Genomic DNA, 18,227 nt, shown 5'->3' with positions numbered 1-18,227 from the left:
CTCGCCAAGCACTACTGTCCCGCAACGTTGTGGGAAGTAGATACCTAGTAGCCAATATTAGGGTGACAGTCACGGTAAGAACACACGTACAACGCATACAAGCAACAATACACCCATCATCGGTACTTTTAATAAAAGAATGTCAGTTTTATAACTGAAAATGCACAATAATTTGTGTAAACTAAACACTGAAATACAACTCAGACTCATCCTCTGACTTCAAAACAGAAGTTCCAACTCTCGCGGTACGGTAGTTGCCTGGTTTCGACACACCCACTCGTTCGTTCTCTGGTCGCCGTATTGGGCTGCAGCTACCCCTTTCTCGTTATACCGAACCTAATAGAAGCCTAACCTCACTATCACCCCCGTGTGGCAGGAGCTGGCCAAACACTTTGATAAAAGTGACCCTGGCTACGAGATGGTGGAGGATGCCATCATCACCATGACAGCCGTGGCCTGGTACATCAACGACATGAAGAGGAAGCAGGAGCACGCCGTCAGGCTGCAGGTACGGACCACCAGTCAGGCTCTGAGGAAACTACTGTATGTGTTATCTAGGACTCTGAACTGGCTGCAGAGGTCAGAGGTTAAAAGTCAAAAGAGGTTAGAGGTCACGGAGGTCTTTGTACGTCAGTCTCCACTACATCTGTTTTTGAAGGTTAGAGGTCAACCTTTGGTCAACACAAACACTGCTTTTCTTTTGGCTCTGGCAGGAGATTGAGAGCTTGTTGACCAACTGGACAGGTCCAGACCTGAATGGCTTTGGGGAGCTGGTGTTGGAGGGCTCCTTCAGGGTCCAACGGGTCAAGAAGGAGAGGGCATTCTTCCTCTTCGACAAGATGCTGCTTATCGCTAAAAAGAGGCTGGAGCTTTTCATCTACAGCACCCATATATTTGTGAGTGACGTGTGAACAGCGGAATGAATCGCTCAGATGATTTTGTTTCTGTAAATGCTATGGGCATGTATTTTTAGAGATGACGCCTACACCAATCAAAAAAGTGAAATGTTTTCGTTTGTCGCTTTATTCTTTATCGTGTACTGATACCCTTATTTCCCCCCCACTGCCTTTCCTCTCATATTTCACTCTCTCCTTTCCCTCATCTCTCCACCCTTCTCTCCATTCAGTGCTGTAATCTACTTCTGGTAGAAACCATGAAGGACCCCCTGTGTTTTAAGGTGTCCGATCAGACCATCCCCAAACAGCAGCACATTGTACAGGTATGAGTAAACCAAAGAACAGGACATTGTATTGTGTCAGACCAGTGTACCTAAACTACCTTCCTACCCATATTACAGACCAAGAACCAGGAGGAGAAACGCCTTTGGCTGCACTACCTCAAGAGACTGATAGTGGAGAACCATCTTGCCTCTCTACCCCAGAAGGTGAGACATTACGGTCAATGCTGCCGATATGAATGGCAATACTTTTCAGCCAAATATATCACTGAAGGCTGTGGCTATACTGAAACTGAGAATATTGTATTCACTCTGTTAGGTTGTGCTGCCACCTCATGGCTATTTAAAGTTAATGGAAACACTGTCGCAAGTCGAACAATCATTGAAATACCATACATGTATTTTTCAGGCAAGGCAGGTACTCGGTGACAACTTCTGTCAATGTGAGTTTCATGTCATTTCAAACCATCATACTTTCACATACCTACACTTTTCACTTTCAATTTACACCGTATTTGACACCAATCGTGCACAATTTACAATCATGCACAACTCAGTAACTTGCCATTTCTATTTCACAGCTCCTCAGTTTGATCAGGATCATTTAAAAAAGTCATCTCCAAGATGCAATGAATACCATCGAGGAAGACGCCAATCAGGTCAGGACAAGCCATTCTTACCTGTAATGCACCTAGTATCTCATTTGTGTGTGAACCACTTTTATTTTCTGTTGGATATCTTTACTGGTTTTAAGCACGTTCAAACCCCAAAGTCGGATGAGTGTGACGGCTTCTTTTTTGTCATAAATCTAGCAAATAACAAAGGCCTTTTGCCATATGCCTGTCTGGTCTGTGTTTGCTGAGTAAACTATGTGTGTGTGTGTGTGTGTGTGTGTGTGTGTGTGTGTGTGTGTGTGTGTGTGTGTGTGTGTGTGTGTGTGTGTGTGTGTGTGTGTGTGTGTGTGTGTGTGTGTGTGTGTGTCTGTCCAGAGCCCCCAGAGTTCATCTACACCCCAGAGAAGGCCAAGAAGAGCCTTCCCCTGCTTCTGGAGGGGAACCTGTCCTACCACCGCGGCAGGAGGCAGTCTGGTGAGACTTCTTAGAGTAGGAGTGCTGATTTAGCCTCAGTTTAGCCTTTTAGATCATAATGAATAAGATTATATGGACAGATCCTAGATCAGCATTCCTACTCAGGAGGCAGTCTGGTGAGACTTCATGTCTATAGAACAGGGTCCACATTCATAAAGAGTCTCAAAGCAGAAGTGCTGATGAACTATCAGTTTTGCCTTTTAGATCTTTTTTTATATATTTATTTTTACATTTAACCTTTATTTAAGTCAGTTAAGAACAAATTATACCAGGGAACAGTGGGTTAACTGCCTCGTACTAGGGAAGAACGACATATTTTTACCTTGTCAGCTCAGGGATTCAATCCAGCAACCTTTCGGTTACTGGCCCAACGCTCTAACCACTAGGCTACCTGCCGCCCCAGTACTGAATTATTAATAAGATGACATGGACAAGGAGCACCTGATCCTGAGACGCTTTATGAACAAGGGCCCAGAGAGGAATCACCTACGGCACATTACTTGGACTAAACGTACAGTTAGCTAGGAAATTTAAATGCATAAATGTAATAAATGGAAATGACTAATTCTTGGATGCTTATGGGTGTTTCTTTCCAGCTCCAACTAAAGACTTCGAAACAGCATTTCATGGTGAGAGTGGTGAGAATGCTTCATAAAGGATTTTTGTTTATCTTGTTTCCTGGTAGTGCCTCAGTCAGTCAGGGCTGAAAGATTTGGTATGTTTTTAATGGAAAGTCAACACGCACTTGTTTGTTTCCCACAAACCATTCCTATCTTCTCATGGAATCCAGTCTCTACAAAGGTAAGCTTGATTCAGACTTGTTCCACACTTAACCACCCACACAACTGTCGTACACATAAATCAATCATCAAATGATATCTCATTGGAAATAATTACTTGGGAAGAATTACTATAAGCAATGCCTTGTTGGCGTTAGAAATGCTACTGAATAACAACCTCCGTTCCTGACATTCTCCGTCTCCGTGTTTATACGCATGTCCATAGGCTGGCAGCGAGGGGGAGCTGTGTCATGGGGCAGATAGCCTGGGATCCTCAGGCAGCACCCTGGCCTCCTCTGTGATGGAGGTGGAAGCTGAGGCAGAGCGGCCGGACCCCTGCCTGGGCCTGGATGATGAGGATCTATCCCCCCTGAGCCTCCCGCCCACCCTCTCCATCACCGAGGAGATCATGCAGTTCATTAACCAGAGCCGCGTGCGAGAGGGAATGGCCGAACTCAAGCATGACATAGTATGGGTGGGCTATATTGTCTTTCACAATTCAGACATTGTTAAACAGTTGCCATGGATTTGAAGCAACCTGTGCCACTTGTCTAGTCACTAGACATTAGTGTCTAGTTTTATGAGCTATCAATTCCTTCCTGAGTTAGTGCTGCATTACTCTACCGGGTACGTATTGTAGGAGCTGCAGGGATGACTGACTCTTTTGTTTTTGTTTCTGTCTTTCCACAGGATTCACCCCTGGATGAGTCTCTGGAGGACCAAACAACTGAGCCACCTCCATGTCCAGTTGCTCAGCAAGGCAATTACCAGCCGCTTGCTTCCCCTACAGAGGAGACTTACGAGTCGCAAGACCCCCATCCTAATAGTCCAGAGGAGATAACAGTGCAACTGGAGGAGAGCAGAACCAAAATGGAAGACCAAACTCTTCCACCCCGTCTGTCCAGTGAGTCCTCAGAGGAGGGAGGTTGTGAAGGTGGAGAGTCAACACCTTTGCCATCTGATGTCAAAGAGGAGATGCCTCAGGAGGAGAGCACATCAGCCAAAGAAACCGAGACAGTTAAGGAAAGATCTGCATCAGAGGTGGAGGACGAGCAAACGATCAAAACCACGACACCTCTCTCTCCTGTAAGCCTCCCTGACAAAAGCAAGAGGGAGAATGAACTCTGCTTTGACCTCCCCAACGAGGACAAACCCTCAGAAGCTCCTATCTCTCCTCTCTCCGTCCCAGAGGACACTGTACAGAGCCCTCTGGCGCCCAAGAAAGAGACCCAGCTCACCAAGTCCGACAGGCAGATCATCGAGAAGATCCGCAGCTACTACGAGGCGGCTGAGGCCGAGGCAGGAGAAGCAGGAGAAGGTGACAGCAGCCCCACCCCCAGGAGAAACAGCTTCTCCCTCATCATCCCCACCGGCCTGGTCAAAGACTCTGTGTCCCGCTTTGCTGTCTTTGGCCACCAGGACAGCCTGTGTGACTCGGAGAGCGGGCGCTCCGATGGGGGTGCAGAACCAGAGCCTGAGTTAGAGCTGCCTGACCAGGGAGAGGGAGCCCTCAGCCCAGACTGTTCCTCCACTTCTGCTGCTTGTTCCCAGGAAGATCATAGCCAGGCACCAGGTCAGGGTGAGCCTGCTGTGGAGGAATGTAGCAGGTTTGAGCCGGGGAGCGAGCTCCTCCCTTACAAAGAGTTGATGAAGGAGTGGAAAGAGAAGGAGAAAGTAGGAGCCGCTGTTAGTACAGAGAAGGAAATCACACTTAACCTGTTAACAGACATAAACAAAGAGCCCTCATGCAGTGATGAAGCAGCCAAAGTGATCACAGAAGACCAGCAAGTAATAAACGGCCACGGATCAAGTCCAAGTGATCTGGACGCAGAACCTAAAGAGGCCCAGAAAGACTCCACTGTCCCCCCACTTACAGGCCTCCACGACAGTAAGACCGCCCCAGTGTCCCAGGCTGGGTTGGGCAGAATCAGAGACAGGAGCTCCCTCACTGGGAACCTAGAGGGCCTACCCAGCCAGATCAAGGTGGGCCGCTGGTCCCGCCACTGTAAGATGGTGTCCTCCAGCCAGACCCTGTACGAGGGGGCAACGGTCGCAGACGTGGCAGGCATAGGCCTGTTCGAGGCCAGCCCCGGTGATCCATGTCTGGTGGAGAACTCGGAGAGGATCCTCAGTAAGGTTCAAATGCTGGCTCGTATGTACAGCGCCAAGGCCAGCATCATGAAGCTGCCACTTCACCACAAGAGGGTGTGTGTGGGTCGTGCACCGTGGACCGGCACCACCAGGCACAGTGTCCCTCAGGCCCAGCCGCCACAGCAGCATCATGGGGAGAAGATTACAGTAAAGAGAGCTCAGAGCCATTCCACTGGTAAGTACCTTTAGCATTCTTTAGGAATGGCTATGATTTGATTTAATAGTGTAGTAGTGATGAAATCTGAAGACTTGTTGGTGTCTTATTGTTTCATTTTCACTGAATTTGTTTTAGTGAACACTATTAATAATGGATTAACACTTAGAAACTGTGATTTACCATGTTTGATAGTGAAAGTAAAGCCTTCATATAGTTAGTTAGGAAACTCCACGAATAAAACATGACATGTAAAGCCTCCATATTGTGTATCAGTGAATGACAGTGTTTGGGATGTTTTTTTGTGGGTTTTACAGGTTGCCAGGAGATGACTTCAGTTTCCTCAGAACCCCAGCTCTTTGGCCACGTCCTTGTCAGCGAACAGCTGTCTCCCACCTACCGCCAGCAGGAGAATAGCTACGTCCTGGCCGGACCCAGGGACAGTGTTTCCAACCTGGGATCCACGTCCATTACCTCTCCACCCTCCTCCCCTCTGACCACCCCACCAAAAACCCCTCAGGTTGGGCCTGAGGAGGTAGTGACGACTGCTGTGGAGGGGAAGCTTATGGAGAACCAGTCTGAGGAAGTAATCTCAGAAGCTGAGATGCAGAGGCCTCACTCCAAGAAGGGCTTCCCAATCCAGGAAGGCCCCATCCAAGGGGTAAGGATTGAGGTTCCAGCTGATGGTCATCCAGGGACCCCAGAGAAGTCTGTGAATCTCAGCAGGACTCAGGCAGAGCAGAAAGGACATCATCTGTACTCCATCAGGGAAGATCCTTCTCTGGGGACAGCAACCTCTTTAGCAGGCCCATGTGGGATCAAGGACAGGTCTCCAGGGGTTGGAGCTGCAGAGGAACTGCTGAAGACCATTCAACAGCAGGCTCCAACTGAACCAGAGACGAGCCAGGTGGTGAAGCCAGACGAAGACAATTTAAACACCAAGATAATGTCGCCTTATGTGGCCAGTGGGGCTGAGAGGGGGAGTTCACCCCAGATGGTCCCTCGTCATCAAAATAAAGCTGAATCCACCAAAGAGAAACCACGAGATGCCACTCTAGATGATCGGGATGTTTCACCTGCATCGCCAAAGATTTCCCCTCACAGCTCCGACACATCTCCCACACAACAGAGGTCCATCTCTGGACTAACTGAGGGGTCAAACCCCTTAGTGTGGCATCCCACTCAGTCACCTATGACTGAACCCATACAAGTAACACATACATCTGGTCAGAGAGTCAAGGAGAGTCAAGTCCCAGAGGATTCCAAAGAAAAAGGGGGCATGGTTCCCCATCCGTGGTCATCGCTCCAAAGCCCGACGCCTATACCTCCGCCAGGGGTGCAGTCCTCTGACTGTCTGCCTAAGTTCACCAGCCAAAGACCACCCAACCTGCACCTGCCCACTAGCATGGGTAGAAGGAGCCTTCCTATCAATTGGAATGGATCAAACAACGCCACACTCCCCAGCCAAAGGTACAGTATTTAATAGGCCTAATAGTACAGTAGTAACACAATTTCACCAGTCCATTGCTTAATTCTTCCACGAAGAGTTCTTGTAGATAATAAGCAGAATCTACCACACACCCAAAACCGATTTGTGAAGGTGCTGGAGGCAAAAGGCAAAACTGGAGAAACATTAAAGAAATTTGCATCTGACTGGAAGAGTGCAGAGACTTTTTCCTGTTTCTCGACTAAGAGTTCTTAAAGAAATTCCATGAATAAGATAAGATAAGTACATTGTTATTCACAAAGTAGATGGAAAGAAAGCATTTTAGTGAAATGCTATATGCATAATGATTTATTTTTACTATTTTCTACATTGTAGAATAATAGTGAAGACATCAAAACTATGAAACGACACATATGGAATCATGTAGTTACCAAAAAGGTATTTAACAAATCTAAATATATTTTACATTTTAGATTCTTTAAAGTAGCCAATCTTTGCCTTGATGACAGCTTTGCACACTCTTGGCATTCTCTCAACCAGCTTCACCTGGAATGCTTTTCCAACAGTCTTAAAGGAGTTCCCACATATGCTGAGCACTTTTTGGCTGCTTTTCCTTTACTCTGCGGTCCAACTCATCCAAAACCATCTCAATTGGGTTGAGGTCGGGTGATTGTGGAGGCCAGGTCATCCGATGCAGCACTCCATCACTCTCCTTCTTGGTCCAATAGCCCTTACACAGCCTGGAGTGTGTTGGGTCATTGTCCTGATAGTCCCACTCAGCACAGACCAGGTGGGATGGCGTATCGCTGCAGAATGCTGTGGTAGCCATGCTGGTTAAGTGTGCCTTGAATTCTAAATAAATCACTGACAGTGTCACAAGCAAAGAACCCACACACCATCACACCTCGTCCTCCATGCTTCACGGTGGGAACCACACATGCGGAGATCATCCGTTCACCTACTCTGCGTCTCACAAAGACACAGCGGAACCAAAAATCTCAAATTTGGACTCATCAGACCAAAGGATAGATTTCCACCGGTCTAATGTCCATTGCTCGTGTTTCTTGGCCCAAGCAAGTCTCTTCTTATTGGTGTCCTTTAGTAATGGTTTCTTTGCAGCAATTTGACCATGAAGGCCTGATTCACACAGTATCTTCTGAATGGTTGATATTTAGATGTGTCTGTTACTTGAACTCTGTGAAGCATTTATTTGGGCAGCAATTTCTGAGGCTGGTAACTCTAATGAACTTATCCTCTGCAGCAGAGGTAACTCTGGATGTTCCTTTCCTGTGATTGTCCTCATGTCAGCCAGTTTTCATCATAGTGCTTGATGGTTTTTGCAACTGCACTTTAAAAACAAATTCAAAGTTCTAAATGGCTCAAACGCATTAAGAAGGAAAGAAATTCCACAAATTAACTTTTAACAAGGCACACCTGTTAATTGAAATGCATTACAGGTGACTACATCATGAAGCTGGTTCAGAGAATGCCAAGAGTGGGCAAAGATGTCGTCAAGGCAAAGGGTGGAGAATCTCAAATATAAAATATATTTTGATTTATTTAACACTTTTTTGGTTACTACATGATTCCATATGTGTTATTACATCGTTTTGATGTCTTCTATTATTCTACAATGTAGAAAAGATTACAAATAAAGAAAAACCCTGGAATGAGTAGGTGTGTCCAAACCTTTGACTGATACTGTAAGTATTCACACCCCTGAGTCACCACATGTTATAGTCATCTTTGCCAGCTATTACAGCTGTGAGTCTTTCTGGGTAAGTCTCTAAGAGCTTTGCACACCTGGATTGTACAATATTTGCTAATTATTCTATTTTAATTTCTTCAGACTCTGTCGAGTTGGTTGTTGATCATGGCTAGACAGCCATTTTCAAGTATTGCCATAGATTTTTAAGCCATTTCTTTCAAAACTGTAACTAGGCCACTCAGAAACATTCAATGTCATCTTGGTAAGCAACACCAGTGTATGTTTGGCCTTGTGTTTCAGGTTATTGTCCTGCTGAAAGGTGAATTTGTCTCCCAGTGTTTTTTGGAAAGCAGACTGAACTAGGTTTTCCTCTAGGATTTTGCCTGTGCTTAGCCCTATTCCATTTATTTTTATCCTTAAAAAAATCTCCCTAGTGCTTGCCCGATGACAAGCCTACCCATACCATGATGCAGCCACCACCACGCTTGAAAATATGAAGACTGGTACTCAGTGATGTGTTGTTGGATTTGCCCCAAACATAATGCTTTGTATTCAGGACATAAAGTTAATTTCTTTGCCACATTTTTTGCAGTTTTACTTTAGTTCCTTATTGTAAACAGGATGCATGTTTTGGAATATTTTTTATTCTGTACACGCTTCCTTCTTTTCACTCTGTCATGTAGGTTAGTATTGTGGAGTAACTACAATGCTGTTGATTCATCCTCAGTTTTCTTCTATCACAGCCATTAAACTCTGTAACTGTTTTAAAATCACCATTGGCCTCATGGTGAAATCCCTGAGCGGTTTCTTTCCTCTCCGGCAACTGAGTTAGGAACGACGCATGTATCTTTGTAGTGACTCAGGTGTATTGATACACCATTCAAAGTGTAATTAATAACTTTACCATGCTCAAAGGCATATTCAATGTCTGCTTTTTTTAAATCCATCTACCAATAGGTGCCCTTCTTTGTGAGGCATTGGAAAACCTCCCTGGTCTTTCTGGTTTAATCTGTGTTTGAAATTCACTGAGAGACCTTACAGATAATTTAATGTGTGGGGTACAGAGATGAGGTAGTTATGTTAAACACTATTATTGTACACAGAGTCCATGCAAGTTATTATGTGACTTGTTAAGCACATGTTTACTCCTGAACTTATTTAGGCTTGCCATAACAAAGAGGATGAATACTTATTAACTCAAGACATTTCAGCTTACATTTTTTTATTAATTTGTAAACCTTTCTAAAAGCATCATTCCACTTTGACATTATGGGGTATTGTGTGTAGGCCAGTGTCACAAAATCTAAATTTAATCCATTTTAAATTCATGCTGTAACACTACATAATATGAAAAAAATGCAAGGGGTGTGAGTACTTTCTGAAAGCACTGTAGATGCAGAGTATGTGAAAAGGCCCCTGAATGTCCACAGCTTTAGAGGTTATATTGAGTGGTAAAATTATCCATAGTTCCTATTTTTCTGTATAATAATAAATCGTTTTATTTTGTGTACATCGCTGCTAAGAGCTGAGTTGTATATATAAAAGTATACATGGACTGTCAAAGTAGTTTATATTCACAAGACTGAGCCATCGCTGCCTGCAGTCCTCTCCTCTCAATCCTGCTTCTCCTCAAGCCAGTGTTGTGGCATTAATCAGTCCCTCCAGGATTTCGCAGGGATTTTTTGTGATATTTTCCATGGCAATATGCAGTGATTTAGTCGAATTTGTAGCGAAAATGCATTGACGAGGATTTTATTTTTGACGTGTGGCTTGATTGAACCATATTATGCAGTGATTGGTTGAAATTCCGAGCCCTCTTTTTGTACTGTGCTGATGGGTCAGGTTTATGCGATAACATTGCGATGATTTGTCTGTTTTATGTGGAGATAGTGCAGTGATTGGTCAAATTTGCAAGCCCTCGCATATTATGTGTGAAATTGTTGATTTTGCTCAAAATGTTGCCATCGTAGAATCCTGGAGGGACTGATTAATCAAGTCCATTCATTTCCTCTTCTCTTTCCTTTGGTTATAGACTACCACAGCCTTCCTCCCAGTCTTCACTGGAGAGATCAGCCACCCTGCCTCCAGGTATCGGCCATCCCATGGATGCCAAGCCCCCCTCCGCCTTCAGTCCCAGTCTCCACCATCGCTCTCCCTCCCCAATCAGGGGACTCCCCTGTTCCTCTCCCACCCCTTCTGCCTTGACCAAGTCCCTGGCTGCCTTCTGCATCAGCCAGTCCATCAGCCAGAGTCTGGCCAAGAAGAACGCTCGCCTCCAGGACCAGGCCACCCCTTCCCCAGACAGTCCAGCCCCTCTGGCTCCCGCTCCCACTGCATCCCCACTCAGGATGAGGTCTCCCTCCCCCAAACTCACCTCTGGCCCTAGCGGCCCCCCTCAGTGTCCCCCTTCCCCTCTCCGGTCTACTTCACTTCGCTCCAGCCCATGCGCATCCCCATCCCCAGCCCTGTCCCCCCCACCATACCGCAGGCAGCACTCAGTCTCCCCAGCCCCCCCAGTCAGCCTGCATCAAACCGCCTCTTCCTCTGCCTCCCCCCGGCCCAGGCCTGTTGCCCTAGACCAGCCACGTCATATTGGTTTGAATGGAAATAGCAACAACAACAACAACACCACTAACGGAGGATTGGCCGTGAATCACCGGAAGCCACCGTTAGCGAGTGCCAATAGTATACCCCATCCCCATGATTCTCTTTGGAGTGGTTCTACTCACACTTCCAACAGAGTGGCAAGGCCCTTCTCTGCCTCGGAGCCCAGCTCACGAGTGCCGTCCCCCTCTCCCTCCCCATCTCCATTCAGCAGGATCTGCTCCCCACTCCCTGTCCAGAATCATACAGGCCCTCTGATGAACAAGCCCCCCAACCCTAGAAGCACCCGGGCAGGAGGGGCTAGCCCCTTCAACCACCTGGGCCTCTCCCTGGAGCTCCCCAGGGCCTCCTCAGCCTGCTCCTCAGGCATCACCTCCCCTCGTATTACCTCCCCTCCGCCCATCGGGGTTCCTGCCAATGTGTGGGGAGTCGCCGCTCCTCAGCCGCGGAATGCATTCCCTTCCTCCTCCATAGCTTCAGCCACATGGAGAGATGGCTTATCTCCCTCCCCCTCCATTCAGAGAAGCTACAGCACCACCTCCCCTCCCCCATCTGGTTTCTCCTCATGCTCTCCAACCCCTTCTCAGAACCTGCGGAGGACCAAGGGGAGCAGCCTGCCCTTCCTCAACCTGGCTGACCGACCACCCAACCCAGTCAGGAATGGGAGAAGGTCATGGGGAGAGAGCGGAAGGTGCAGGGCTGTGGGTGCGGAGCAGGAGTCTGGGCTGATGAGCCCCCGAGGGGGATCCTACTCCAACAGTGGCTCCTACAGCGGCTCCAACAGCGGTTCCCCATCCTGCCTCAGCCCCGGCACCTTGTCCCCTGTCAGACTGGCCCCTGGGAAGAGCAACCACGGCGGGCAACACTTCACCAGCATTGCCTGGCCCGACGTACGAGAACTCCTGACCAAGTATGACAGTGGAGACAGCCCTGACCGGAGTGCTCTGACCTCCCCTGTCTGGCCTCAGGATGAGTGGGGTGACACGGACCTTGGGGAGGACAGTTGCCGGAGCCGCCTGATCTGTGCCTATGTGCCTCGGGCCTCCCCAGCCCCAGACATGGGCGCACCCATCCAGTGCCCTCACAGGAGTGAGCCAAAGCCAGAGGACACCTCCTCAATGCAGGCAGCCAGAAGGACTCTAAAGACTAGCTATGCTACCACTGTGAACCTGCAGATTGCTGGCAGTGGACGAATCACTTCCTTCAGCAACACCCAGGTGAGCTTGAGCCAGACCTTAGCCCCTGTGGTAGACAGCCAGGGCAGACGGAGAGTCAGCATAAATGTCTGCAACCTCACCCTTCCTGTTCCCCAGAACTGCAAGAGGCTTTGAGGGGCTGCGACTGAGGGACCTCCTCCAAGGTGCCTTATGCCTCAGTGAAAGTCTAAATAGGCACTTTACCCTGCCTGAAACAGTGGTGTTCATAGGGATCCTATGAGATATAACTCCAGGTCATAAGGTAATGAATTACATTAGACTTAATTGGACAGTAGACTGAATCACCTGTTCTTCCAGATGACAATCTGACAATGTCAGGGATTCTGCAACCAACTCCACGTACCACCGTCCGGCCACCTACATCACTGTCCAACAGGACACTGACTGAACCCACAGACAAATTAGTTGTCCGGTGTCGTTTTTATTAGTCTTTTTGTTCTTGTTTGTTCTTTCAAAATAAATTATGTTTATTCTGTTAAACAAAAAACAATGTATTGTTTACCAAACTCCTGTGTTTGTGCTTGTGGCTGGCATGGTGAAAACGGTCAATTATTTTCTTTTATTTATGAAGTAGTCTTATTTTGTCTGCATTTCTGGCACTTAACTTTGTCTTTATTTTGCACAATGTCCTCAGCTGTGTGTGTAGTTAAGACGTATCTGTGAAGGTAGGTTTTATTTCACACCAAATCATGATGTTATGTGTTCGAACCTATGTAGTTGTATCAGTGATCAGTGATCTATGATTTATTTGGTTACATAAGAGCTGAAAATAAGGGAAAATAAGGGCAACAAATTTCAGGGAAAACCAAATGCAAGAAAATGGATGTTGTGAGTCATTCACATGCATTTTTTATTGCTGTACAACACAGTGTCTTCAGGCTACTATGTCCCATTTTGATAGTATAGACCTAGCTACTTTTTTAAGTACCGTATTTAAATATCAGTTTTGAAATTGTGTGAGCTCCTGTGGTCAAAAGACTCAAAAAACAACTACTGTGTGTATTACTTATGTGTATTTCAGTTATTTGTACTCCAATAATAATAAAAATATTAAAGACCCTTTGATGTTGTCTGTCTCCTGTATAAATCCTCCAAGTATACCTATTATTATTGATTAGTCAATATCATGGAAAACATAGTTATTAACACTGAATGCCAATTTTTCCATGCCTACTTTTCCAAAGGAAAATAGTTCCCTGGACCTGGTCGACGTGCCTGTGTCAAGGTCGATCGGAAGTGGGTGAATGATTATGTATAATAGTGATGGAAGTTCGGCTCTTTTTACTGACTCGGATCTTTTCGACTCGTTCAGTCAAAAAAGCAAATCTTTCGACTCATTTCGTTCACTTGAGTCATTAATCCTGCTGTAGAATTAATTGCATCCGGTAGGTCAAACGAACGACTAAAATGAACGATTCAATAAGATAAATGAATCATGACTCTCGAGTCAGTATAAAAAGTAGCAAATCGTTCGCGAACTGCACATCATTAATTAAGAACTGGGGTTGGGTTTGGGTTGGACTCTAGGCTACGCTCTGAGTGTAACTGAGCATTAGACATTTCAGGATTTTGTTGCAGTACAAATATTATAGATTTTAGCTACACAATTTGAACTTCAACTGTGGATTTTAAAGTTACTTTTGTTTTCACTTTGTACCTACATACGGCGCAAACTTCAGTAGACTTTCAAGCTGATTTACCATGTCCGGGTAAGTTACCGCTATATGTGTGAACCAGTAGCCTACTGTAATAGAGAATAATGTTGTATTTCTTTTGAGTACCCATCCCAAATACCACTGAAAAAACGGAACTATCTTCTTTGCATAAATCGCGCGGGACGTCATGTTACAGTAGGCTAGGCTGTATGAGATTCATATTTTTGATGTATTTAACTAGGCAATAATTTCCCGTAAAATAGATTTCATGAATCCTGTGGTGTTTATTTTAGCCCTGGTTGCACACGCTTTCAGGTGAATGTTCAAAGTGCAATAACGAACAGACATTGCTTACATACCTATCCTATTAGATTCTAAGCTGCGGGAGGATCTCAGAAAATCGATTTTCTTCACTACTACAATTTAGGGCCGATTATCCTGTCTTCACAACTTCTAGAGATATTTCAACAAAACGATTTTGTGGTAAATGTATCACATTTTTTGAAATGTTGAAAAAAATATACAAGCAGGAAAGCCTTTAGGATAAATAAAACAAGTTTTAGATCATTTTTGAATAAAGTAGTAATATGTTGGATGACTGTGTTGGGGGCAACTCGCCCTCCCTCCCTAGTACACTACTGTTACATCATGTCAATTTCATTATAACATCCTTTTGCTCCCAAGTCAGGTTTGGTGTTCATAAATTCACTCTGAAGTGCCAGAGTGTGCTCGTAAATTCACAGCCTTGACAGTGTTAGTTCGCTTCGCTCTCGGAGCGTTCAGAGTGCACGCTGACACTGGACGCTCACGCCGAGTAGTAGGGTTGATCTGAACGTTCTGACAACGGTCATATTCAACGGGTGTTGCGCGTTCGTAAATTCGCCAGTTATTCTGCGCTCCTTCACACTCAGACAAGAGTGCTCTGAAATCGGAGTAGATAGCCAGACTGAATTTACGAACACACCCAACACTTCTCTCCCAGTCCAGAGGACTGTGAGGTGCAAGTGGAGATTTGGCAGGAGGAGACCTTATGTCCCATACCTAGGGACACTAGCGGTTCTGAAGAGGGGCCAGGGGGGGACAGTGCCCCTGTGACAACAATTTTGGACCCCCTGGTGGCTCCCCTTAATGTGGAGTATGAAATACATTTTACACAACTAATTCCTGCAATGCAGTGAAGAAAACGATATGACAACAATAACGTCTAATGTAACTGGCCCCTCTAACAGTACAACTGGCCCCAGCTTGGCCCCCCCAGTTTAAATGGTCTAGAACAGCCACTGCCTAGGGAGCTAGCTGATGGTTAGTACGTGTCCTTTGGGCTGCAAAGCTCATTGGGCAAAAGTGTTCTAAATACAAATGAGGGCTTTTAACTAACTTTTATGACTTGCTCTTTTTATTATTAGATGGTTATGTGTTTATTTATTAATTTAGTTATTTGATTTAGAATTGTAGGACCCTGTCACGTTGTATAAATGATAGGAGACAGGCGCAGGAATACGAAATATGGTTTTTATTTACTTCACCCAAGATAGTGTAACAGTATAACTTTAAACCGTCCCCTCGCCCCGAAACGGGCGCGAACCAGGGACCCTCTGCACACATCAACAACGGTCGCCCACGAAGCATCGTTACCCATCGCTCCACAAAGGCCACGGCCCTTGCAGAGCAAGGGGAAACCCTACTTAAGTCTCAGAGCAAGTGACGTAACTGATTGAAATGCTAGTAGCGCGTACCCGCTAACTAGCTAGCCATTTCACATCCGTTACACTCACCCCCCTTTCAACCTCCTCCTTTTCCGCAGCAACCAGTGATCCGGGTCACGGCACCAATGTAACAGTATAACTTTAAACCGTCCCCTCGCCCCGAAACGGGCGCGAACCAGGGACCCTCTGCACACATCAACAACGGTCGCCCACGAAGCATCGTTACCCATCGCTCCACAAAGGCCACGGCCCTTGCAGAGCAAGGGGAAACCCTACTTAAGTCTCAGAGCAAGTGACGTAACTGATTGAAATGCTAGTAGCGCGTACCCGCTAACTAGCTAGCCATTTCACATCCGTTACACTAGCGCATGTCGGGAACATGACGGGGACAAAGCCAAAAACAAACACGTAAAATATAACACAAGGCTGTAACCCAAACAAAGAGCGAGGTGTAAACAACTAATATATATATATACACAGGACGAAATCCGTAATAACAAGAGCACAATAACGCGTAGTACCAAAGCCTAAACAGCACAGGTGCTCACAAGACCAACGGACATGGAACAATAACCGACAAGGACAGAGGGCACCTATATACACATACTAATCACGAGGAATGGGAACCAGGTGTGTGTAATGAAACAAGACAGTCCGGGCTTGGCGGTAACGATCCAGTTCAGTGACTCCTAGAAGGCAGGTGACGTAACAATCTGCCGTTTCCAGCTACAATAGTAATTTACAACATTAACAATGTCTACACTGTATTTTTGATCGATTTGATGTTATTTTAATGGACATAAAATGTGATTTTCTTTAAAAAACAAGGACATTTCTAAGTGACCCCAAACTTTTGAACGTAGTGTATATATATATACAGTACCAGTCAAAAGTTTGAACACACCTACTCATTCCATTGTTTTTACTGTTTTCTACATTGTAGAATGATAGTGAAGACATCAAAATTATGAAATAAAACATGAATCATTTAGTAACCAAATATGTGTTAAACAAATCAAAATATATTTTATATTTGAGATTCTTCAAAGTAGCCACCCTTTGCCTTGATGACAGCTTTGCATTCTCTCAACCAGCTTCATGAGGTAGTCACCTGGAATGCATTTCTATTTACAGGTGTGCCTTGTAAAAAGTTAATTTGTGGAATTTCCTTCCTTGTTAATGCATTTGAGCCAATCAGTTGTGTTGTGACACGGTAGGGGTGGTATACAGAAGATAGCCCTATTTGGTAAAAGACCAAGTCCATATTATGGCAAGAACAGCTCAAATAAGCAAAGAGAAACGACAGTCCATCATTACTTTAAGGCATAAAGGTCAGTCAATCTGGAACATTTCAAGAACTTTGAAAGTTTCTTCAAGTGCAATCGCAAAAACCATCAAGCGCTATGATGAAACTGGCTCTCATGAGGACCATCACAGGAAAGGAAGACCCAGAGTTACCTCTACTGCAGAGGATAAGTTCATTAGAGTTACCAGCTTCACAAACACGAGCAATGGAAAGCTGCCAGAGCGCGTGGGGGCATTGCTTACGTCCACGATGACAGGCTCATTGTCGACCCTCCCTCCCAGAAGCCTGGAAGGGATGAGAGAGCCTATGGGTTTGCAGCTTCAACCCCTCAACACAGACACACTAATTGATTAATGGATTGCTGAATGTATATTTTTTCTCTTGCTTTGTTTGCTCTTTTCCATATTATGTCTATCTCTGATAAGCTACCCAGGAAAGGGCTGAAAATAGCTCATATTGATATATGTAGCCTTAGAAATAAGCCATATTAGCCATTTCTGAGACTCACTTAGATAATTCATTTGACAATAGCAATACAAGGATATAACATCTATAGAAGAGACAGAAATGCTTACGGGAGAGGTGTTGCTGTATATAGCCATATCCCTGTAATGCTTAGAGAAGATCTTATGTCAAGTGGTATTGAAGTGTTGTGGTTGCAGGTTCACTTGGCACATCTAAAGCCTTTTCTTTTGGTGTGTTGCTATAGGCCACCAAGTGCTAACAGTCAGTATCTAAATAATATGTGTGAAATGCTTGATAGTGTATGTGATTTAAACAGAGAGGTCTACTTTCTTGGGGACCTGAATATTGACTGGTTTTCATCAAGCTGTCCGCTCAAGAGGAAGCTTCTTACTGTAACCAGTGCCTGTAATCTGGTTCAGGTTATTAAAGACCCTTGCTCCCTTCGGTCTCAATGTAGACTTTGATCTGAAGCCATTCTTGTGATTTTGCTATTGCAAATGTTTGTAGGCTTATGTAGCCAAATCGTATCTATGATCATATGCTATCCAATTATGTTTTTTATATGCTATTTTAATAATGACAATGATATCAGGCCACACCCGGACATGATTACAGACACCTGTGTGTGTCTTTTGACACTATATAAATGAGTCACCACGCAGTGTTTGTCATTATACCCTGATGAAGACAGCTTGTCTGTCAAAATGTTGGACATTAGGTTATTACATTTTTGCGTCTTAGCTCCTAGAGTGTGCGGCTCTCCTTTATTT

General features: G+C 45.3%; 3 protein-coding genes across 7 annotated transcripts in view; all 3 read left to right on the top strand.

The window, feature by feature from the left end:
- Window positions 1–2,996, top strand: part of LOC139547792 (pleckstrin homology domain-containing family G member 2-like) — a 54,963-nt gene extending 51,967 nt beyond the window's left edge. For all 3 annotated transcript variants that reach the window (XM_071356865.1, XM_071356867.1, XM_071356866.1), the window contains 8 exons: window positions 377–508; window positions 714–896; window positions 1,127–1,219; window positions 1,298–1,384; window positions 1,587–1,620; window positions 1,759–1,836; window positions 2,167–2,265; window positions 2,862–2,996. In XM_071356865.1, coding sequence (XP_071212966.1) covers window positions 377–508; window positions 714–896; window positions 1,127–1,219; window positions 1,298–1,384; window positions 1,587–1,620; window positions 1,759–1,836; window positions 2,167–2,265; window positions 2,862–2,920 — 765 coding nt within the window. In that variant the 3' untranslated portion in view covers window positions 2,921–2,996. The remainder of the gene's footprint in view (window positions 1–376; window positions 509–713; window positions 897–1,126; window positions 1,220–1,297; window positions 1,385–1,586; window positions 1,621–1,758; window positions 1,837–2,166; window positions 2,266–2,861) is intronic.
- LOC139547791 (nascent polypeptide-associated complex subunit alpha, muscle-specific form-like) lies at window positions 2,933–13,387 on the top strand. Of its 2 annotated transcripts, none has more exons than XM_071356864.1 (5): window positions 2,933–3,066; window positions 3,271–3,513; window positions 3,735–5,370; window positions 5,667–6,819; window positions 10,537–13,387. In XM_071356864.1, the coding sequence occupies exons 1-5, from the start codon at window positions 2,983–2,985 to the stop codon at window positions 12,437–12,439; spliced, it is 5,019 nt and encodes a 1,672-aa protein (XP_071212965.1). In that variant the 5' UTR covers window positions 2,933–2,982; the 3' UTR covers window positions 12,440–13,387. The 2 variants fall into 2 exon arrangements, with proteins under 2 accessions (XP_071212965.1, XP_071212964.1); XM_071356863.1 differs by having other exon boundaries at window positions 3,271–3,519.
- A 417-nt stretch (window positions 13,388–13,804) lies between these two features.
- LOC139547790 (interleukin-15-like) overlaps window positions 13,805–18,227 on the top strand; it is a 37,865-nt gene continuing 33,442 nt past the window's right edge. For both annotated transcript variants that reach the window (XM_071356862.1, XM_071356860.1), the window contains exon 1: window positions 13,805–14,034. The gene's annotated coding sequence lies outside the window, so the exon portion shown is untranslated. The remainder of the gene's footprint in view (window positions 14,035–18,227) is intronic.

The sequence above is a fragment of the Salvelinus alpinus genome, chromosome 21 (assembly GCF_045679555.1).
Source record: "Salvelinus alpinus chromosome 21, SLU_Salpinus.1, whole genome shotgun sequence".
NCBI lineage: Eukaryota > Metazoa > Chordata > Actinopteri > Salmoniformes > Salmonidae > Salvelinus > Salvelinus alpinus.
This window is presented reverse-complemented; position numbering and strand designations above follow the sequence as displayed.